Source organism: Nipponia nippon, unplaced genomic scaffold (genome assembly GCF_047370975.1).
Source record: "Nipponia nippon isolate SJK-2023a ecotype South Korea unplaced genomic scaffold, ASM4737097v1 scaffold_9, whole genome shotgun sequence".
Lineage (NCBI taxonomy): Eukaryota > Metazoa > Chordata > Aves > Pelecaniformes > Threskiornithidae > Nipponia > Nipponia nippon.
In genome coordinates, this window is record NW_028262413.1 from 25,770,943 (window position 1) to 25,794,744 (window position 23,802).

General features: G+C 52.6%; 1 protein-coding gene across 2 annotated transcripts in view; it reads right to left on the reverse strand.

Annotated features, from left to right (window-relative positions):
• Nucleotides 1-2,998: 2,998 nt before the first annotated feature.
• RBPMS2 (RNA binding protein, mRNA processing factor 2) overlaps nucleotides 2,999-23,802 on the reverse strand; it is a 30,497-nt gene continuing 9,693 nt past the window's right edge. The window contains exons 2-9 of one of the 2 annotated variants that reach the window (XR_015701461.1): nucleotides 19,608-19,685; nucleotides 18,882-18,920; nucleotides 18,236-18,298; nucleotides 16,445-16,595; nucleotides 15,621-15,769; nucleotides 12,542-12,704; nucleotides 4,492-4,561; nucleotides 2,999-4,222 (exon numbers count right to left, since the gene is read on the reverse strand). Coding sequence is in view for 1 of the 2 variants with exons in the window: in XM_087744498.1 (XP_087600624.1) it covers nucleotides 4,499-4,561; nucleotides 15,621-15,769; nucleotides 16,445-16,595; nucleotides 18,236-18,298; nucleotides 18,882-18,920; nucleotides 19,608-19,685 (543 nt within the window). In the remaining variant the exon portion in view is untranslated. The remainder of the gene's footprint in view (nucleotides 4,223-4,491; nucleotides 4,562-12,541; nucleotides 12,705-15,620; nucleotides 15,770-16,444; nucleotides 16,596-18,235; nucleotides 18,299-18,881; nucleotides 18,921-19,607; nucleotides 19,686-23,802) is intronic. The other variant, XM_087744498.1, reaches the window with a different exon arrangement.

Here is a 23,802-nt window from a genome sequence, read left to right on the forward strand (position 1 = left end):
TCTTCCAGAGGTGTGCTACCAAGTTCATCCCTCATCAAGCAGCTTGGCTATTCATTTTATTTGGCCACATGCCGCGCCAGGCCGGGGCTCCACAGAGCCAGTACATGTGATGCTCCCTGGCTGCAGCAGACCTGCTCTTCATCCCCACAGGGCTGGACCATGCACATTTGCCAGGGAAATCCCAGCAATGCTACGTGAGCTGCAGCTTCTTGGAAATCATCTGGGAGTGGTAGCTGCTAAAGCCAGAAATTTTGGCAGTCCCTGATGCAGGATTGATCTGGGGCCATCTGAGACATCTCTTCATGGTTGTGGCCATTGATGTCTGCTGAATGGACAAACAACTAGGAGGAACATCAGTGTTCCCATGGAGTTTGGTTTTCTGACCATTTGGGTAGAGTTTAACTGCAGAAAAGAGGCCACCAGCAGGATTGGAACTAACAATGGAGAAACAGCACTGAAGGCAGAGCTCAGGTTTGGAGGCACCCCTGCCTCTCTCCTTGGAGACTCACAAGAGCTGTCATCCAGCCTGAGGTCAAAATGGTCTTCAACCATGAAAGGCTTCAGCCTGAGCAAGGAGGGATGCCTTGGGGAAAGGAGATGGTGACAGAGGCTCTTCTCCCTGCACTGCCAGTGCAGACCAGCAGATGGAAATTGCTGGGGTTTGCAAGGAGCCATTTTGATCCTTTGCAGAAGCCATTTGAATCGCTCTTCATCAGCATTTGCTGTAGAAATTAGCTGAAGGCACCAAATCATGCAACTTGCACGACTGAGCTGCATCTGGGTACCCTTAATCATCAGCAAAGTTATGCAGGACCATGAGGGGAGCATCAGTGCTGTGAGGCACTCCTGACCGTGGAGACAGGAGCTCTGCAGGTGACCTGCAGGTCCCTGGATGAATGCTTAATGTTAAATGTTAAATGACCTGTCTCCTTTCCTATGTCTCTGGTTTCAAGCAGTGATTGAGTTTTGCATCTGGGCTTCCCACTGTCCTCCCTGAAGACGCCCTGGCCTGCTGCAAGCATGTCTAATCAGTTCAAAAGAGGGCCCAAGCCAGCTCTGCAGCAGCTTGTCCAGTGCAGCCATGATGAGGCCTTTTTGCATCAGAGCAGCTGGATTTTCTGTTTCCAAAGTATTCCTTGCTGCAGCACCTGGACCACATGCCATGGTGGAACACAACCCTTTTGGGAGAAAATGGTCCAAAAGCTGCCAGGTCTATTTCTTTCTTTATTGTCCCACCTTCAAAACAAGGAAAAGAAGAGGGGGAGTTTCCAGTAAAATGTAAAATGAAAGTGGGTCCAAACCAGCCATTCCTTCTTCTTCCAACCCCAATGCCACTTCCTCTCTTCTCTGGCCGCTTTCTCCTGCGGCCACTGCCCAACAGGTCCAGGCAGCGCCAAGGACCAAAGGACCTGGGTGCCAGCAACCTGCACCCTTTTTCCTGGCAAGGCCATCAGGCTGTGCCCCATCCAGAGCTGCTCTCCACTCTGGAGCTTCATCCCACGCACAGACCAGGGACATTCCCTATCCCCAAATCACTACCCAGAGAGCGTCCCTTTGAGTAGGACACAAGTGGGAGCAGCCTGAGAGGGGCAGGGGCATTGCACGCATGCACAGCCAGAGGCAGCAAGCGCACACGTGTGCACACAACCCTGCACCATGCTCACACCAGCCAGGGAGGGGGACGCCCAGGGACCCTCGGAGCAGACGTGACCTACTTTAGCTTCAAGGCAAGCCGTGTTGCATGGGTCCCAGTGTAAAAGCTTAATAGAGCTGGGCATAAATTATTCATTGCCTGGCCATGTTAATGCATGTGCTAAAGGCTTTTTTTTTTTTTTTTTTTTTTTTTAAATCTCCTCTATAATTTAAAGCCTTGCACACTCCCATCACCAGGCCCTGACTGCTCTTGGGGGTGTTTCCACTTAGGTGAGCAGAGCTGTGAGATAAGGATGGACCTGGCAGGGGAGAGTCAGCCCAGCAAGAGCTGGGATTCAGGCAGGAGCCGAAATTCAGGCAGGAGCTGGGATGCAGGCAGGACCAAGCTTTGCCTGGACCACGGGTTGGGGGATCCCATGGGGAAGCGGCTGGCAGCACTGCTCTAGCTCAGGCAGCCCGTGGCCCCGCAGCGAGTCACTTCCCAGAGCAGCAGAGCTCAGCCGAGCCTGTTCCCAGGCACAGTGGCCAGCAGGGCTATTTTTAGACCTGCCTTTTGCTTTTTTAATTTTTTTTTCCCCTGCTCCTTGCCTTTGCTTAGTGCTGCCCTCAGAGCTCTGGGGAGAGAGGAAAACACTGATCCCTGGGGTGGGAAGCTGTGTGGGAGGGCTTTAGGAACACCGCATCACAGGGACTCGCTGAGTCCAGCCACAGGGACCCCAAGCCACCCAGCTGGGATTTAAGCAAGTTGCCTCCAGTGCCACTGTAGGCAGCTCCCACTGTAACATCCAGCCCTGCTTTCATCCCACCAGGACAACCACCCCCTGTCCCAGGGCTGCAGTTCCCATGGCTGTTTTAGCAGGTACAGATAAGGCCACAAAAGGAGTCAGCAGCCCCAGCCAGGGCACCCTGCACTGGAGGAGGAGCTGGGCAGGCGTGGGGTGATGCTGCAGCTGCAGAGGACGTTTGCCTTCTATGGCCATCCCTCCTCACTGCACTGCTGGCGGGGAGGAACAGTGCTGACACAGATGAGAGGCCCTCAGCCTCTGCAGGCACTGGGGAGGGGAAACAAAAACACCCAAAAAAACCCCTCATGTTTGCCCTCTCAGAGGCCTCCAGAAGAGCTCATCAACAGCCCCATCAATGCACACACATGCAGGCAAGGACTTGCCCTTCTAGGGGGAAAGATGCCCAAACTCGACTCATGGTCTTCAGCAGCATCCCAGAGCAGCCTGCATCCCTCTGGGCAGGACTGAGGACCTGGGCAAGGAGTGGAAGGCGTGCTAGTACCACTGAGCCTGAAGCATCCCAACCCAGCCCCAGAGGAAAACACAACAGACAACAGAAAAAGAGTCACAGCAGCCTCTGAGTATATTTGTTGTTGTTGTTGCATTTCATATATTATCCAGTTTCACATTCTCATAGGATCAGCAATTATATAGCAACTTATTCTCAAATCTTTTAATACAAGCAAGACAGCCATGGTCGTATAATACTTAAAGCACTTCAATACCAAGCAATAAGATGCTAAACCAAAAATTGCACAATTTTGTTTACTATGCATGACTGAATCATTGTTACAGAAGACAACCCTTCTCTTTCAAGCTTTTAACTAAACATTAACTTATCTTACAGGATTACAATTTCTCTTTAATAATAATTAATTGCACACAAACACACAAGAAATTCTTTATGATGCATAAATATTTCCTTATTACACATGGTACAAAAATACTCATAACTTTTTTGTTCGGTATTCCCATAAGGATGACTGATTATTTGGCAGGACTGGATGCTCTCCAATCAGAAGGATGTGGAAAAAAAAAGTTAGATATTTTACAGCCATTCTATATATAGAAGTCTGAAGAAAAAAAAAAATATAATAACCCTGACTTTAAAACCAGAGAAGAATGGATGAGAACAGAAACCCAGTGCATCGTACTTGGGGAAAAAAAAAAAAAAGAAACATTTTTCAAATTCTTCTGGGTATACTGGGAAGGGGAAGGCAGAGGTGGGAGAAGGGGTGAGACAAGGACAGTTAGTATTTCTCAAGGCCAAGTCTTCACCGAAGCAAGATGAAAACCTTGATGGATCAATCCGCTAGGCCAAGACCTGTTGCTAACGGTTACACAAACGCTAGAACAAACAAACTTACGCTCACACATACACAAGTTAAGTGTTTTAATTCATGCCAGAAAACATGCAAAACTCATTGCCTTTCATTTCCTTCAGCCGAGCCGCCGGGGCAGGGCGAGCCCCGGGGAAGCCCAGGACCAAGCCCCTCCAGCTGGGTTTCAGCACAGCCGGATAGCAAAGCTCAGTGGGGGAGGATGTCCTGGGGATGGAGGGAGGGATGGAGGGATAGATGGAGGCAGCGCACAGCCCGCAGCAGGGGGCCGCGGCAGCTTCACAGTCCAGGGAGGAGGGATGCTGGCAGCCGCAGGGGGAGCGCGCTGGGGCCGGGCGCCTTGTCCGCTGGCCACAAACCAAACCAAGAGGAGTCTGAACAATCGTCCCTGGCACATCCCTCCACAGAAAGGCAGGGAGGAGGAACACAAGCCGAGGAGAGACGCTGCAGGAGAGAAGCAGCGGTGAGTGGGGCTGACTGGATCCGCTCCCCAAGCGGGGCCTGCAGCCCTTCCCCCGCCCCAGGGCTTGGTGGGTCTCCCTGCTCCCACTGGGGTGTATTTGGCCCCATCACCCACCAACATAACCCAACCACATCCTTGGATGGATGCAGGGGGCTGAGCCCGAGCTCCCATCCCTCCTCCCCAGAAGAGCCCAAGGAGCCCAGAAACGAGCAAGACACAGACCCAGCTCCAAAAGTAATTAATTACTTACTAACGAACTAACAAAACTGACGAGACTTCCATCCTTGCTGGGTAGCTTCAGAGGGAGGATACCAGCGCATCTAGAAAAGAAAGCCATGCCAGAGGTCCATGATCCAGGATTATCTCAACCAGAGCCCGAACCTGGAGGTTCTTCAGGCCACGTATGAGGTACACTGAGTAGAGATGTTTCCAGCATGGGAAAGAATGCTCCAGGGTGAGCCCCAAATACCACTTGAGTAACATCCCAACCTGGGGCTGCACCGTGCCAGCCCTACCTGGTGTGCCAGCCCCACACTGGCCAACTCTGGTGGCTCATGCAAGGACAGGGTCAGGCTCACCAGGTACTGGGACCCAACCAGGTCCTCCCTTAAGGAGCACACCAGGATCCCACACATCTAAGAAGGAAGCTAGCACCCATCTCAGGGCTTGCCTCAACATCTCAAGTACTTTCTGCCTATTGGCATAATCAGAAGACAGCCCCCAAATTCACACCCATGCCTGCTCCCAGCTCACCACAACATGCAGAACACCACCATTCAAGCTAGGAAAGCTCCTCACCACCAAACTATCTATGAAGTTTACCACTGCAGAAGCGTGCACAAGGAGGGCCTGTTCCCCCCCAGCACACTCCCACTCCCCCACACACCCCAAGTTTACATCTTTCCCCCTGTTTAGGCTCAGGCAGGGCAAAGTAGGCTCACTTTGGGCATGCAGCACCCCAAGGCAGTGGCCACTCTGTCCTCAACCAGCCGAAGGAGGCATCTCAAGACTACACATTTAAACCAGACAACCTCTATGTGACACACACAGGATAAGAACGGGCTCATCCATCACAGAAGAGACGCATGAAGTTTCCTAAGCCACAACCCAGCCATCAGAAAAGGCTCCAGGCAGACCACATCATGGTAAGAACTTGGTAGAGCTGCAAACCAGCAAGACTTGGAGGCTCCCCAGACAGGTCATTGCTACCACACCTACTGCTCAGGCCTGCTCCTTGCTGAGGAACAACTGCTGGATGGGGACCCAGCAAGCAGACGTGGGAACAGTAACTGAACAGACACTTTCCAGCCTGTCAGTAGATGCAGCAAGCTGGCAACATCCAGTAGAATAGCATCAGACATCCAGATGCTCCCGGTTGGTCGGCAAGACTGGTGCATCAGACTGGGCTGAGTTAGCAGCTTCATGCCTGAGAACAGCAGGACACAAATCTGTGCCACTTGACTGAGCACGGATCCAGTGGCAGGAGCAGCCAGCGGAGCTTGATCCTGCTGCTGTTTGCAAAGGGAGCTGAAACACAGTGGCCATCCCCCCTCTTCTCCCTTCCCAGCTGGTGGGAGGAAAGCACAGCATCAGTGTGCACAGTTATCAAGAGCCGCAGGTACATTCAGGGCTTCAGGTACCAGCAGAATGATGGACTTTGCTTTAAGATGGTTAGGAAAGAGGCAGAAAACCCCCTAGCATGAACTGAGACCATCCTGGTAAGGTTGTCCCCTTGCCTGAACAAGCCCAGCTAGATATTCCCCTCCCAAGCACATGCACCACTCTATGGCCAGAAGGAAAAAAAGAGTATTCCCAGGCCAGCTCCAAGCCCTGTTCATTCTCCCACTGAAAGGAATCCTTGGCGAAGGACAGGCAGACTTTCTTGAAGCAAGGTCCCAGGTCAGTTGGGCAAAAGAAGAGTTGCAGCCACAGCCAAAGCATCTAGTTTGGCAGAGGCTTTAGAGCTCATCTAACCCCTACAAGGCTGATGCACTACTGTCACACCAGGAAGGGTGATTCTGCCAGCCTCTTTCTAACAGGGCTCTTGCCAGTCAGGTCTCCCCTGCAGGCTGTAAAAGTGCAAGAGACATCAAGAAAGCCGCTCCAGGTTGAAGTGACAGCTGGTAGGAGGTAGGTGTTTTCTAACTGTGTAGCAGCCAGCAGGCTGCCCGACCAATGCACCGGATGGCACACGCAATACAAGTCTTGCTGCAAAGTTATCCAAGAGTGGAGATGCAGACCTGTGTCCTCAACCCCAGCTGCACGAGACCTCCAGAAGCTGCACACAGGTCTTCAGAAAGAGACAGAGCTGGAGGCCAGGACACCCAGAGACTCAGTGACAGCCCTTGGATTACTCTCCAAGCTAGACACATCCTCAATGGGTCCCTTCAAATCCTACTCCCTTTATCCCTGTAAGAAGCAGAAGTCTGACACCTGATGGAGGTGCAAAGCCAGAGGCTTTGCATTCATTCCTTTATACAAAGACATGTAGCAAATGGCCAAGATCTTGAACTGCAGCTTCCTTACAGGAGCTAGAGGGGACAAGAAGCATGTGCCTCCCAGAAAACACAGCAGCCTGCAATGGCCAAGTCCTCCCTCCACCATGACAAAGGTTGTGATGCCAGTAACTGAGGTCCCTGAGCTCATGCTTGGGGCTGTTGAAGTCCCTCCTCTTGTGATGCTTCCCACGGGGAGGCCTGCAAGTTTTCAGAGGCTCTGTCCTAGCAGGAGCCTCTCATCAGCTAGGTTAGATCTGCTGGATCCCAGACTCCTGTTCAAGCACCAGCTCCAGGCAGCTGTCTGTAGCCAGGCACACTGGGCTGGTCAGAATCCTTGCCAGAGACCTTCATGAGGCAAATGGATGCCACCAACTCAGCTCCCAGCTGGCCCCATAGCTTGCTCCATGACACAACAGCCGGGTGCATCCCAGTCAGTCCAGCCTTGGGTGGAGGGAATCAAGGGCATAGACAGTAAAAGACCCTCTTCCCCAGTGAGGGGTTCCATCTAGTGCCATAACCAAAGTGCTATCTTGGTGCCATTTAGACCATGCCTTCACTTCTCCGTTAGCCTGTGAGAACCCAGCTCTGCTGTACCCTTGCTCCCCAGCTTGGGGCCACCACGCTGCTCTAGGGCATGGTTGTCTCCTTGCACTGATACAGGCCAGGAAGGCTCACAGCTCAGTGTGGGCAGCAGCATCTCTGACAGCTTATGGGGCCACCACAGCAGCTGCCAGTGCAAGGACTGGGGTTACTTGCTCCCCTCCAGCCCCAGTCACTGGGAGGTGTTCGCTCAGCAGAGCCACATCTCCTCAGCAGCCAGCGGTCCTCCTCCCTGGCCGATGACTCCCACTCCAGCACCACTCCCCTCAACAGCTGGAAGCAGTTTCCTCCTGCCCAGCAGTAACAGGAAACTCCCCCTGTTCACAAGGCTGCAAGTCCTTAACCCTGAGAGCTGCCTCCATCCCACACCGGGCTCAGCATGAGCAGCACAGCTTTACTTAAGCAGGCACAGCAGCTGCACACATGCAAGACAGACATTCCCCACACCACTCCCCAAGCCTGGTGGCTCTTCATCCCCTCCTCAGGGGGTCTGAGTGAGCTTCTGCCCCATGTGCACACCCCACCTCAAGGCTGGCCAGAGCCTCCAGCACCTCCAGTTTCAACGGAAATCCTGCTTTTCTCCTAAAACACAGTTTGTAGCTTGGCACTAATAAACCACCACTTCTGATGGACCAACTCTCCTTGCCTTCCTCCTATAGGTCTCCGATGCTTGTGCATGCAAACCCAACCAGCCTGACTCAGTGGCCCCACCTGCCAGTAGCACAGCCATGCAGCCAGAGGGGCTCTGCCTGGAGGCTGGCAGGAGCTTGTGCAGATGCAATCATCCTGGGTACAAGCCAAGGCTCTGACATGCTGGCAGGGTGAGGGAATGACCTGCCAGGTCTTTCAGCCCACAGAAAGATTAAGGGCTTGATGGAACGACGCAGCAACTCCTCCTCCCCCCCTCCCCCCCCGCTTCCCCCCACTAGGAGGGTTGTTTCTGAAAGTAGCAGAAAGCACTGGAAGAACCAGACCGGAAGCAGCAGCTAGCCAAGAGGACATGGTCTTTAGGACAGTGGCACCTGCCAAGGCAGCTTTCTCTTCACTTCCCTCAGAGTGTTTCAGGAACCTTGCTTTTGCCAGGGAGTAGAGGCTCTGCAAACAGGGGGCTCCTGGAGCCATCTGGAAGAGGAGACCAGCACCACAAGAGACTGCATAGGGTTATCCCAAGAGGGTTGCAATCCAGCAGGCCAAGCCAGAGCACTTCCCTGTAGGGAGCAAATTTCTGAGGGCTTTCAGAAGATCCAGTATTTCTCAAAATACTACGTCTGTCAAGAAAGAAGCTGAGAAAGAGTAAATGGAGACATCCAACACTGGGCGAGGAAAGTAGAGCAAGGGAGGCTTTTACTGGAAGAGACAGTTGTTTCTGGAGCTGCATTAGCTCACAGTTGGAAAGGGGTCTGGCCACACCACTGCAAACATCATCTGCTCGCCTGTCCGTAGGGACGAGACAGACACCACCAGCCGACTGCAGCCAGCCTCGTGCTGCTGTGTTCTACATCTGTCCCAGAAAACAGCTGGAGAAAAGAAATTTGTGCCTCTGCCTGCCACCTTCCAGAGGCCAGGTGAAACATGCAGCAGTGAAGAGCCTCTCCCTTGCTGCAGCACAAGACCAGCGCTACCTAAAAATCACAATTAAATGATAAACGGGGCAGAAACACCCCATCAGCCCTTCACTCTCCTTGTCAAGTCCTCCATTGTCTCTCCCAATTACCCTCTGAATTTAAGTTTCCTGTCTTGCCTACCATCCTTATGGAGAGCAATTCCTTCAGCAGGAAAAAGAGAGGGGGGAAGGGAGGATGAATACATAGATCCATCCTCAAGCCACCTTTAGCTTGGATGGCCTGCCTTTCCTCCTTAGTTACTTCTAGGTCTGCTTGTCTTTGCTCTGCAGTCAGCTCCAGCATCTTGTGGAGCTCAGAGCTATCCCTACAACTGGAATGGACCCAGCCACCTCCCCAGGTACCAGAAAGGCTCCCTGTGCAGGCAGGAACAAAGCACTCCATTGTGTTCCTGGGAGCTGATAGGACTCCAACCAGCACATCCAAGAGCTGCATCTAGTTACCAGCTGCTGACATGCAGAGTGGCATCTTCAGTTGCGCTGATAAGACAGCCTCACCCCGGCAAGCCACAACCACTTCACAGTCTCTGCTTCCCCCAGGCTGTGGGTCACTGGGTGCAAGCCTTGGGCAGACTACATTGGTGGCCAGCAAGAGCTGCTCTGCTCCAGCTGGAAGCACAGCTGATAGGAACATGACCCAGGGCAGGCAAGGACAGCCTGCAAAGGCACACCCACAATGCACTAACACTATCCATTCGTGCTCTCTGGACACACACTTCCAGCCTCAGCAGCAGGCACTTCACCCAAGCCACCTGCTTCCAGGGTCCTTCAGGGGGCTGGGTTGAGGAGATGAGCATCCAAATGCTTGCATGCAGTGTAAGACCCAAGCAACTCAGACCACCACCAAGAAAACCTTGCTGCAGTCGAATCAAGCACACACATCTCCCCAGGCAGCTATGGTGAGGGAGAGCTGGAGGATCAGCACATCATCTCACACCAAGTGAGATGCAGAAGAAGACAGGCACTGATCCATCCTGTTGCTTAGAAGGAGTGTTTTAACAGGCATCCATCCAATGCTTGGTACTCCTCTGGGCCTTGAGGCAGCTTATGCTACAGCTCATGGAGACATACCCATCTCACAGATGGCAGCAAACAAGCATTTCTCCTTTTCCCAGAGTGGAAAAGAGTTGTGCTGCTTTCCTTTGGGTTGAACCAGTGCTGGCCACAGATCAGGAAGTCATTTCTGATGGCATCTCAGTCCAGTTCGTTCATCAGGTGTGATTTAGCAAGAATGGCTGCTCAGCAGGTAGCTGGAGGAGCTAAGAGCATCTCCTGCCTGCTTTTCTCTGTCTAGGAGGAAATGGCTGGCTTGGGGAGAGCTTGCTCAGGGCTGCTTGACCAGCTATGCCAGCACTAAGTCACTGGAGTTTAGGAAGACACCATAACCATGAAGGTCTTGAAGAGTGCTTCACACCTCCAGGAAGCACGGAGATTGCCCAGAAAAAGTAATCCTGGGAAGTCCTACATGACAGCCCCAACAAAGAGGCAGCAAGTTATTAGGCACAGAAAATCTGTCACTGTCTCCAGCCTCCCATCCCAGGGAGGGTCAATCAGAGCTTAGCTGCCGCAACATGAAGTTCAGGAGATTTTGCAGATGGGACCATGAAGTGAGTCCAGAAGTCAGTGGTGCACGAAGGCAGGATCCCCATTATCCAGCAGATCCACCATGGTGGCCATTGCTTGGTGCTCCAGGGCTCAGCCAGGCTGATGGCACCCAGGCGATCACACACCGAGCAAACAGCAGCATCCCAACGGGAAGCAGTACTTGAGGAGGAGCACAGCACCTGAGCCCACCCCAGCAGATCTTCCCCACACTCTCAGTTCTCTAGGGCCAGCACCAGATCACAGCCACTGGGATCTGCCTCATGTCCATCCACAACAGCCACCACTGTTCAGGAGATCCAGCTTGCTCTGAGCCACTTCAGGCAGTAAACAAGAGGGAAAGGGGTTTTTTTGAGCACTGTTCTCTCCTTCCATCAATGGGGTCTGCCTCAACTCAGTGCTGGGAAGCCTCACGGTCCTGCTGGGCTCTTGTACCACCACCACGCCATAATCCAGGACTGCTCCTTCCACCCACCACTTGCTTGGACAGGTCCCAGCTTCAAAGGCCCACCTCCACCATCTCCTCGAAGCCTCCAGACAAGGCTGCTGCCAGCAGCAGTGACATGGATGCTCTGAGGGCACCTTGGGCAGCCCACCCCCAAAAGGACTGACATCTGTGAGCGCTCAAGTCCATGACCTGCTCCCTGCCTTAGAAGTATCTACCACAGACAGTCTCCTGAGCTCTGAGTACCCAACACATCAGCCTAGTCTCCTACAAGCACCATGTGGTAACCACTGCCAGCCTCACCCATGTTCTTATGAAACAATCCTGCATCCAGCCCCTGCTTTCCAGGGCAAGTCCTGCCCATAGCAGAGTCCTGCCCTCAGGGGTGCTGCCACAGCTGGAAGCACGTCTTTGCAGAAGAGCTCCAAGGAGCATTGATAGCCTCTGGTGTCTCCTACTGCCGACTCAGAGCCTGGCTTAGAGGCACTCCAAAACAAGTGGTTTTACATCAGAGATGCAATGCAGTTCAACCCTATCACACAGGCAATAGATGAAACTGTTCACCAGGTCCAAGCAGAACAAGACATTGTCTCTATGCTTGTGTCAAGCTCTACCCATCTTTCCAGGAGACCAACTCTGCACCTCACAGTCTTCCAAGGGCAAAGGCAGACCTGGGCCCCAATCTTTGATAACTTCTTTCCCCAACATCACTACCACACAAGAAAAAAGTCTACCCAGAACCACTGCAAGGAGAAGTGAGCCAGGACTCTGATCCTTCAGTTAGAGCTGACCACAGCAACCGTCCTCCTTGCTAACCAGTCCCAGTCCAGGCCATCTTCCCTCTTCCCAAGCTCTCAGTTTCCTATGCCACTCCCGTCTCTCCCCGGCTGCCGATTCCCTTTGTTACAGCTCACAAGACTAGTGTCCTGTCTGTGATTTCAGGTTGCAAGAGAAGCCAAGCTCCGGGTAGGAACTTGCTCCATTTCCAGTAACTGGAGAGGAAAGAGGTGAGATTAGACCCATGATTAAGGCAGGGTCTGTCCCGTTATGCAATTCTGGAACAAAGTGACTGGCAAGTGCTGTTGTCTAACGTGCCCGCTAGAATTTAGTTGTGTGCTATCACTATCACGTCACTCACCTCCCCCACCGTGTGCCAGGAGTGAGGTCAAGGTGTATTTCTGGTTGCCCTCGAAGGGTCGTGGTTGGGGAGAAACCAGGTTTCTTTCACACCAAGTGGCAGGGTTGTCTCTGCCCTGGCTCAACCAGGCTGCTCCCCTCCCACCGGCAGGACCTGGCTGAGCCTGGCTCAGCTGGGAGGAGTTGATGTAAGATGGTGCCATGCTGTGTGCGCCATGTCATGTGCTGCCAAGTTGGAGATGTGGGTTAGAAAGAAGGCCTGGTATCTCATTCCCCAGGCTCTGGTGGGTGGGTAGCGTGAGGCCCATGCACTGGGTTGCCAAGGAGATACGGGCTAGAGATGGGCAGAAGCTTGCAAATCCCATGGTGCACCTTGGAGGAGAGATGGTTACCTTACCAGTCTTTCCAGACGTGGCTGCCATCATGCTTAACACTTCTAGGAATGGAGCTGTAGTACAGCCACTCCACTAGCTGCAATAAGGCATCACTAGGGTGTCCCATCTCCAGGGACAGCTCTGAGCTTCAGGGCTAGCCTGCGCTGGCATCATGGCTGGAGTTCACTAGGGACATCAAAGGAGGGATTTGAGAGAGGGTGGGAGGGAGGGAAGGCAGATGGGACAATCTTAAAGTCCACGGAGCCTCCACAGATAGAGGCTCTTAGCAACGCAGGGTCAGGCCACAGTCACATCTACAGCAGCCTGGTGCCTGCCAGGAGCGTCACCGTAGCACAGCGGTGCCAGGAGCAGCAGCCATCAGGCTCATCTGCGAGCAGCTTACCGATGGCTCCCAGTGCACGAGCTGAGGCCAGGCCAGCCTCACACCATCTCCTGCCCCTCGTCACTCCTGCCAGCCCTCTGGGCAGCTCTTCAGGAGGTTGCATAGGTGCATCACAGAGGGCAGCCACCTCCTCTCCCGCTTGCTACCAGACTTGAACACAGCTGCGAGAGGACAAGCACTTCAGGTTTAAATCTTTTGCAACAAGCTCTCAGTTTAGCTACAGCCTCCAACTTCATGCCTGCTTCAGAACCGATTGCTGTGGAGCTGCTACAGCTCTGTCCATCCCCATGAACACCCTCCAACCAACACCAGTCTCAGGAGGAAGAACTGCAGCTGTCCTGAAGAACAACCCATGTGCCCACCACCCCGCCAGCAAGGCAAACCAGCCCCTACCAGTGAGAGCAGAGGACTCAGCACACCAAGACTAAGGTTACAGCTTTTAGCCCAGTTTGTGAGCAAAAAGTCATCTCACTGACTTGCTCCACCCTGCCTCAGCTCGGCAAGGGACAGGGCTCCTGCCTAGAGACCAGGCAGTTCAGAGCTGTCAGCCTGAGTAATGTTTAACCCCATAAAACTTTATTGGTAACATATACTGCGCCAGAACGTCTCCCTGCGAGGTCACCGCCGGCTCAAGCACAACACAGCAAGAAGTGGCTGTAACTGCTCAGCCAACCCAGCTGCTCTTCAGAAGAGAGCTAGCTCCAGCCATGGCCACAGCCTAGAGGGGCTACAGCAGCTCCCTGAGGCTTAGGGGCACATCACCACTTATGGACTTCCTTGGGCAGGGAGTCCTACCTATACAGGGAGCTCCTTGGAGCCTCAGGGTCATCTTTCAGGCCAGAAGACCTCTTTGAAAGCTAGTAGTTTGCCAACTGCACGGCAGGAACTAAGACCCCAGAGGGAAAAGATCTGGCTAAAGGCCTCCTTGATACCCTCCACTTTAAGAGAGCAGAGGTCTGTCTCCCCCACTATGCACCATAAAGTTTTGGTGTCTAACTCTTACACTCAGGGTCCCCATACAGTCACTGATGATCATCCTTGAAGGAAGTGCAGTAGTGGCTTCATCTCCCTCAACCACCTCAGCCAGGCCAGAGGGGTTTTTTCCTGGTCCTCCCTGCCAGGGGCAACTAGCAACAGCCCTTGGCTCCACCACCCTACACACAAGGGGCAGGGAAAGGAAGACATCTGCTCCGCTAGGCTACCCAGGAGCACAGCACACTCTTGTAGTTGTGGGCACCATCATTAACTTTTGGAGAACACCAGCAAGCACAACCCTCCCAGTGAAGGAGCAGCCTGGCTCTGGAGGCTGTTGGAAGAAGCAGCCAGTGTCTAGTCCTGACCTGGGCCCCACATACTTCTTGCCTACTCTGCAGGAGCTTCAGCCCAACACTAGTTCACCAGTAGAAGGGCAAAAGCAGTAGAGACCTGCAGGTGTGCAAGGGGCAGAACAGACAACCCTACACAGGCCAGGAGCTTGCATCCCCTCCACTGACTCCATATTACATTTGGGAAACAAGCTTGGGTTGAAGCTGGGCAGTTACAGTCAAGACACTTGCAGGAAGCAAGAGGATGCCAAAGGGCCAACTGAGCTAACCACCGGCCAGGTGGACAAGGTGAGCGGACACAGCTGCTCTTCCTCTCAATTTAAGCAGGAAAGAGTGGAGCTAAACACCCTGCTTGGCAGGGCAGAAAGCAGAGGTTAAGCCCCAATGCTCTGAGGTCTAACCCCAGAGTCCCACTGCCCTAGTCCCCCATGGCACCACTACAGGAACAGAGACCAAAGCAGGCAGAGCACAGCTGGCTGGTAACACCAAGCAGGGCAGGGACAGGAGCTACAGGTTCTCCTGTACAAGTGCTCCAAACCAAGCACCTTAACCTGGAATTAGGACACTACTCTGTTTCAGCTTTCCCTTTGCATTTCCATGGTTTCAGGGACTTCATGCTTAGCAGGGGTGTTGGTCTCAGTATATTAAAGCATTCCAGTTTCAGACCAGTACAGGCATCCCTACGCCTCCAGCTGTCAGCAAGCACACCCTGGGACACCAGGCAGCTGGCTGCACCACCACCAGCATTTCCAGAGGCTCATACACAGAGTGACCCTCTTAGTCTGCATCCAGGGTGGCTAACAGCACTGTCCCATCAGAGTTCCATGCTGTGGCAAGGCTCTGATCACTCATCTCCTGCAGGACATCCTCCTCCAGCTTCAAAAGTATTTGAGTCGCTTGGCCCAAGGGGGTCCCAGCTGAGCCCCTCAGCTTCAGCACCAAGCTAAGACTGTTGCCTTCACTGTGACTTCAAGGAGGACATTTCATAGCTATTTTACTTGCTGGCAGGTAGTGTTTCCTCCCAGCAGCCCCACAACATGGTTCTCTGGCCACAAGGACCAGCAAACCCAGGCAGAAATTGAGTCCTGGCTTTCTCCAATCTCCCTGCCTCTCACAGGGAAGTGGGCTGGACCTGCAGGGTCAGAAATCATCATCCAGCTCTGACTGCTCTCGGCCACATAGACCTCTCCCCTGCAGTTTGCTTAGGCCTGAGAGGCCCCCCCCATGCACTTCAGCCAGGAGGAGGCTTTGCCCAGGAGCCAAGGTGCGGAGGCCAGGGTCGAACCAGCCAAGCAGAGACCCGCAGGAGCGAGCACCAGGGCAGGGGAGAGAGGAGAGCCCAGTTTCTGGCACGGGACATGGGGAGCAACTCACCTGAGCGTGAAGAGCAGCGGCCGCGGCAGCGGCTGCTGGGTACGTGAAGGCGGCATGGGGGATGGCAGGGGTTAGCTCCGTGGTGTACAGTGGGTAGGGAGCCCATGCCTCTGGGGATGCTGGAATAAGAGCCGCTCCAGTCAGGTCATCTAGAGAGGAGGAAACAAGGTGACAGCATCTCAGTAGCTGGCCTCAAAGCCTGCTTCAGGGACAGGCTCTGGATTTCCAAACCCAGACTAAAGCTTTGCACTGCCATCTCAGTGAGGTATAAAATATAGCATTTCTGCAGCATCTCTGTGACCAGCTGCTCCTCTGGCCTCCCAGCCTTGCCAAGAGAGGCCAGGAACATGCTCCATCACTGCTCAGCACCCCACATGGGCTTTGGGCAGGCTGGTTCACACACACACAGCACAGGGCTGGTGCCACAGCATGGCAGGACAGAAGACAGGGCTCTCAGCACCACGTTACAGGCTGCCCAGCAAGCCTCAGCAGGGCTGCTCACCCCACCAGGCTATGCTGAGGGTGCATGGCACAGGACTCATCCTTTCTGCTTCATACCTAGGGATGGTTTAAAGGACTTATGGTACCACTTGAACTACCAAAACCAACTCTGCTCTTCCAACACCTCTGGTGTTGGCCAGAAGCCTTACCATATGCCTGTTATTCTCCTGCAACCCTAACATGCTGGCCTTCCTGCACCAGGCAGATTTCAGCCAAAGCATACATAGGTATGGTTTCCTTTCCACCCTGGCAGCATTCCCAGGGTTGAGCATCTCCCAGGTTGGACCAGCCACAACCTCAAAAGTCCCTCCCAGCATACTCACAGGGGTCCCGTGCAATGAAGTGTGCACCCAAGGCAGGGTGGATATTGGTGGGGTTTGGCGTGGCCATCAGCTTGCTCTTGGCCATCTTTGTGTTGGCTTTGGCAAACTCTAACCGCAAGGTTTGGGGGTTCTCTGGGTCAAAGCGGATGCCCTGTCACAGAAGGAAGCACAGGAATCTCTGAGAAGCGAGGTTTCCAGTCCAAGCACAGGCTATGTCTATTCATGGAGCAAAGCCCAACCGGGGAACCAAGGCCATCGCGCTGCATTCAAATGCCCAGATTTCTGTCACCTCACTGCAACACTCAAGCTCCCACATGCTTGTATTTCTATGTTTAGCTGGCCTAGGACCACTGCCTCCAACCTGAGGGACACAGTTTTGCTCCTTATGTGCAGTTCACCAGCCAGCATAGCAGTGATGGCTACCAACACTGGTCAGAAGAGATCCGTCTGCTGGAGCTGGGATAACCCCATCTATACTGGAGCTCTTGTCTGTGGTGCTGCTACATGTACTGCCAGCCTGGGCACAGATGCTAGCACATGCCCCAATGCCCAAGGCAAGGTCTACAGCAGAGCAGCACCAGATCAGCATGCCTTGCTGCCTAGATCCCACTAACTTCTGCAGGCCCACATGGGATGGAGATTGTTTTGTGCGTGCCTGCCATGTTGACCATCCTCAAGTCTTTTTCTTGAGCTGCAGCAGTTTGGAAATGCTGTGAATGTGCTAAAAACCCTGTACCAGACAGCTTTGGCCCTGTCTCATGCCCTGCCATGGAAACAGCAGCATGGGAAGGCTGGTTTCCCTCCTTTCTGAAGCAAGTACCTTCTGGCTGCAGAGGCCCTGGCAGGCCAGAGTCCAGGACAAGGACCTGCTCTGCTGAACTGCCACACACTTTTCATCAGGGCATTTGGTAAGTGAGGCTTTAACAAGGCCACTAGCACCAAGCAAGTCCTACAGCCACATGGCAGACCAGCTTTGCAATGAGCCTGCTTCACTACCGACATACCCTGGTGAGCTTGACCTAGAGTCTCAAAAAGCTGATGCTAAACACAAGTTGAGCTCCACATGCCTCATGAAAGCATTACAGGGTGTCAATTGGGTATCATCCATGCCTGTATATGCCTGAGAACCACCTACACCCCCAACATCACTCTTCTCATCTGTTTCCTAAGGGTTGGTTCTCCAGAGAAGACCTGCCTGGTCAGGTACTCCAAGCCAAGCTCAAGTCAAGCAGTCGAGCTAGGATGAGCCCCCACCTCAGTGGGGACAGCAGGAGGAAAAACTCCTTGAAGAGCAGTTCTGGCTGCACATCAACACACATAGGTAATCCATGCTCATTTGAACAAGGGGCGGGGGGGAAGTGTCTCTCAGTCCACAACTCTTCCCCATACAGAGGGGAGCACTTAATGGATAAGGAACAGGATTCACAGCCTGGATCCTGCTATCAGAGGCCAACTGTTCAGTAAGAAGGTACATGCCAACTCAAGAAAAGTAGCTGTTCTTTCCCCACACCCTCAGAGACCCTGCAACAGTCTTCCAGTGGTCAAAAACTACACCTACCACTAAGCGTGGGACAGTTTGCATCCATTTGCTGAGGCTGATGTCAGCCTTAAACAACTCTCCTGCTTCCCTGGTGGGATGCTGCATTTAGCTTCCATACTCAAGGGCACAGCTGAGACACCCTGACCCTTCCTATGCTATGGACAAGTCAAGCATCTCTCTAACCCACAGCTCCAGGTCTAGCTACAGCAGGGCGTATGGCTCCCAGCCCTCCCTGCACATCGGGTACTCACATTCAAGGCGTTCTTTGCTGCTTCAGCACCAGCCCGGCTGTCAAAGGTCACAAAACCAACTGGCTAAAAGAAATAATGCCGATTTCAGTTTAGAAGCCTTTTCCAACTCCTCAGACTACCCTGCCACCCCCTCTGCCTCAGACAGCTTACAGCAGGCAGAAGAGAGCATCTAAAGCTGCAGAGGGCCTTCAAGCAGAGCTTGAAGGGTCTTGGGTCATCATCCAAAGATTCCTGCTCTGTGTCTGCTCCCACCACACCAAAATGCTTTGGCATTCCTACATGTGGGGGTGCTGCTCACCCTGGTAGCCCCCAGCAAGGGCACCCCTTGCCCACAAGGGGAACAACTGCCTTGATTAGGATGGGACTGGGGAAGGTTTCTGGCAGCACAGGGGTTGAGGCTGAAGCATCAGGTCTCACCCAGCCCATATAGCCCTGGGCAGCAATAGAAGATATGGAGCCATTCAGCACATGCTGAGAGCTTGGGGCCACCAGGACAGTGGGTGTGAGAACCACCCAGCTGTACACATGGTGCTGAACACAGACAATGCTTTACACAGTGAAATGGTATATATGTCCCCCCTCCCCTCCCAGCATGTCTGGTTTTCTAGCAAAAGCCAAAAATACCCAAGCTGGAAGAAGGAGGTACCTGCTTTGAAGTTAGCTTGATCAGTGACCCTTCATAACCCTGCAGAAGGGAAGAAAGCAAATCAGTGTCAGGCTCCTGAAGGAGCGAAGCTACAATCAAGACATGACAGCTCCAGGAGTTCCTGTAGCACCAAACTTTTCATAAGGCAGGGTTTGCAGCAGGAGTAGGTACATTAACACTTCTCTTCTTTCCCACCAAAAGAGAAGACTGAGATTAGACTAAGGGCAGAGGAGGTATCTTAGCTAGTCCATTCTGGCCTTTTGGGAAGAAATCCCATTTTCTAGCTCTTCATCAAGCTACTAAGATGAGCACCCTGCCTGTCTAATGCCTAGAGAGCACAGAGCACCCTGTGCTAGAAGAGTGCAAACAAGGGAACGCCACTTCCCCCAAGGACAGCCTATGTGGTGATCTAGTGAAGGATGGACAGTGAGGGGATCAGGACACATCCTCAAGGAAGGGCTGGTCCAGTTGGGCAGTAGGGCTGACCAAGCAGCCTTCACTGAGCTTGAAGACAGCATGATTTCAACAACAGGCTCCAGGAAAGTTACCCAGCTGAGCGCAAGCCATGGGATACCATGCTGGTTTCATATGAGGTTCCCCAAGCTTTCACAGAAAGCCTGCCTTCCCACTTCATCCTTGCTTCCCCTCCGACAGAGATCGTTGCTGCAAGGTTCGCCACAAGACAGCATCTTTCCTACCAAAGACCAAATTTGAAGACCACCTTACCTTGAATGGTCGGAATAGTAGGTAGAGCTCTCTGGGCTTGATATCCACAGGAAGGCCACTGACAAACAGCGTCCGTACCTAGGAGAGAGGTCAATGAGTTCTACTGAAAGGAGATGCTTAGTACCAAAAGCAGGAGTACAGAGCACAGTTCAGAAGCTAGGTGCAATAAGAGTATAACACCTTGCACCAAAGGTGGCCTTGAAGGCACTAACCCTTCCCTACATTAGCGGAGCATTGTCCAGGATAAAATACACCCAGTTCTTTCCTCCCTGCAACAAAGGATTTAGACCTTTACAAAAATTCAGTCTCTAGCAGAATAGTCTGATTGAGTTGTTTAGGGCATGGACACCAGTCCCACAGTCTGACTGGACTTTGATGACTAAAACTTGAAAAGACTAGAAGACCATACACTGCCAAAAGCACTAACACAGAGTTTGACACATATCAAAGGTCCAGAAGAAACCAGTACAAACCACAGTTGTCTCTCTAGCTCTTTTTACAGATCATACACTAGGTCTCCTTTCCTTAGCCTATCCTGGCACTTTACTTCAGCCACTTATTCAAAGACAGCCCTCAATTTTGAAAAATACCTCACTGCTATACTTGCATCTTTTGACTTCCGCAAAAGCCCCAGAACATCATTGGGAGGATGATTTTTGGGTCCATCCCATCTTCTTCAACACACATCAGACCCTTCAGAAGTTGCTCCCAAACCAGCTCTTACAGTGTTTGTTCTATTGTGCCCAGCCAAAAGCCAGCTGTGCTGCACCAGGTCTATGTAGGCTGTTGCTCTTTCCAAGCTGTAGAAGTCATATACTAAGTCCAAACGCACTCAGCATGTATAAGCAAAAATACAGTACTAGAGGAATATTTCAATAGATAGTCGTTGAATTTATCTATAATAGTTCACATGAATAGCCAGGAAGAAGAAACAGTGGTGAAGGCTCATGGCCTGGAAGAACTCTGCTCAACAGTCAGACCATCATGGCCACCTTCTCCCTGCACTGGGAGATGTCAGCTAGCAGTCTATCTCCATAGGAAGCAGCATAATGGAGCTGCCAAGGCTTCTTGTAAATCAGCACAGAGCTGCAAAGGGAAGTTATGCGCAACAGAGGTCACCAAGACACTAGTCATCATTAACAAGGACCAGGAGACCAGAAGCACAGCTCAGCCAGCACTGACACAGATAGGCAAGGGAAGACAGAAGACTACAGGAATGAGATGGAGCTCTGTGTTCCTTTCTTTTCATTGTGTGGGGATGCCACTCACCGAGCCAGTCCCAAACAAGCCACAAGAAGGTCATGGGACAGCACTGATGCCCAAATGCTCAGAATGGCACCAAACTGTGCCAGATGCTTTTGAGCTGCAAAACATGCAGCAGGACCAGGAGGCCTAAGCCAGAGGCCATCTCCTGGCCTGTTTCTAGTCTGGAGTGACTCCACTACATTTGCAGGGCAGAAGCACTTTGCTCCCACATTTTAGTTTTTGCTCAGCCATTTACCCTTTCCCAGACAAAGTAGGTTGTATTGACACCTCGTTAAACCTCTTTTGCCACCAAAGCAAGCAGCACACACTTGCCCTGCTCCCAGGCTGGAGACAGCAGCCACCTGAAAATGCAGGAGCATGCAGGAGAGCCTCTGCACCCTGTAACTCTTCAGCAGCAGCCAGATTCAGACTCCTCCAAGCAAGAAAGTTTCTCCTATTTACAGGAGAACACGCACACCTCCTTGAGCTCCTGTGCTCAAGAAAGTCCTGCCAGGGCAGAGAGATACCCTTCACATCAACTCAGGGGGCAGCTTAAGCCCTCCAGGATGGACAGTGATCATGAAAGCTTTGGGGTCCTCTGCCCTACTTGCTCTCCATGCACACTGAGACTAAGGACTGCCACCACCTGGTGAACGCCCCAGTAGGCTGCTACCACCCCCCATTAACATGCAGACCCCTTCTCCAGCCTGACACATCTCAAGACTGCTGCAGAATGCAACCAGTGAGCATCCTCCCCTCCAACGCTGGCACCCTTCCTATCCCTTCCCCTGATCCCTTAGTATGGATGGCCCTACCACACACCCCAGCTTTTGTTCTGCCCTGTCTGAGGAAGCAGGATGCTATCTGGAGCACTCCAGAAATACTTTCCATGCCCAGGCTCAATCCTACATTCTCCCTACCCAGCCCAGCCCCTCATTTGATGCTTTGATGCATCATGCCAGGGCCACCTCATGCCCAGGCAGAGCAGGCAATGGCACTCTCTCTCAGCTTGCTGGCTGCCTTGAAGACTTTGGTGCTTGCACTTCAGCATGAACTACATGGAGTGCCTGCAGTGCATTCCCAGAAGACGCACAGCCATCTCTTGCAGGGGAGGACTGTGCAGAGTGTGGTGGCGCACATGTGCCTCAGCCATGTGAAAGCACCATCCCTTTTCAATATTTCAGGATCTGAGTGTGCTCAGACCCCAGAATGGATGTTGCTTCCAAGCAGATAGAAATCTGCATCCCTGTTGGGTCTCTAAATGGTCCCATGATGCGTCGCTTGGTAAGTCCTTGCGACAGGCGTGACAGAATGGAAGATGAGCAGTTGCCCAGGGAAGGGGAAGTCAGCTACTCGGAGCCCTTACAACAGCCTGAACAGAGCAACACAGGTGCCTAGGAAAGCTCTTTGTAAGAGGTAACAAGTTCCTAATGCCATCCCCATAAGTTGCTGCCAAGGACAGGAGCAAGAGACTTCTCTTGCAAGCCAAAAGCTTCCCTTGGCTTCCAGGTCCAGTCTGTCACCCTACACAGCATTGGAAAGGGGACCTCAGCCAACCCACAGTACCCATCAAGGGCTGGCATCACCCCAGAGAAAGCCTGGGCAATCCCAAATGCCACCAGCTAACATCTTCAAACAAGGTTTTCCCAAGGGTCTCAAGACAGACTAAGGAAGGTCTCAGAGCTTGTTAGAAGCAATGAGACCAAGTGGTTGGTTTTCCAAGATCTCTGCAATTCAACACATCCATAAGGAATCTAGAAAAGAATAAAGGGAAAGTGAACCCAACTTATTCAGGGCAGGGAGGGTGAGGCTGGTGAGAGACCCAAGCGATACATTCGAGGGACAGAGTGAGATAAGCCAGAAGGAGATTGCTTCTGAGACCAGGTGTAAACATGGGATCAGCAGCAATCAGAAAGCCAAGGAGATCTGGGTTATCCCACAGGAGAAAAGTAACTTGCCAGTCTGAGCATCTTGTGCACTGTGGGCAGCCCTGGTCCAGCCTCCTCCCCCTGCTCCCAAAAAGAGGAAACTATAGATGAGGGCAACAGGGTCTGGAAAAGCATCTACCAGTGGATTAACTGAACTGGGACTCTCCAGTCACCCCTTTGCAGCCCAAGTCCTGCAGGCTTTGAGAGGCCATTAGGACCACCCAGGGCTGATGAATCCAGGCTTCCAGCCTTGCACTCAACATGCCAAGAAAGGGTAGGCTTCTGCTTAAATATATTTGCCCTGCTTCAACTCCCTGCCACCAAACACCAGATGTAGATATTCATCCTCCCCACAGAGCAGCTGGAAAAGCTACAGGACAAAAAAAAAAATAACCATCCAGGGCTAGATCAGGAACTGCCTGGGCCAAACTGCATGTTCACCAGGAGCTTGGAGAAGATACAGCAGAAGCAGATCTCCAGGAATACCTTGTTCTTATGCTCACTCTTAGACTCTGCTACCAGCCACTCGAGATGAGATACCAGGTGAGAGCAATTCTATCTCACCCAGGACAACTGATCTTCACTGGACACACACTCACAGAGAAGCAGGGCAGGGAGCAGCTCTCACCTAGAACAGCCCAGTGGGGTCACACTGCTGGAGGCCCTGCAGAAAACACCTTCCCTTCCCCATCCCTGCCCCGTCTGGGGATGTCCCCAGTCCAAACACCCAGCAGAGATGGAGGAGAGCCATGGAAAACAGGATTTGGGCCAGGAGGGACAAGACCATCTAGGCCATCTCTTAGAGTGGAAGGATCCCAGCATAGCTTCCCACATAGGAGGAGGGAGGGACAAGGACAAACCCATTTAGTGTTCAAGTCCTTGGTGGCTCTAAAGCAGTCCTTACACAGCTGTGTCTTCCAGAAGAGACACACACCTAGTGCGAGCACAGCCAGGTACTTAGCACCAAGACTTTAAAGAAGCCAAACAGCAACACTTGCCTCTTCCTACCACAGCTCCAGCAC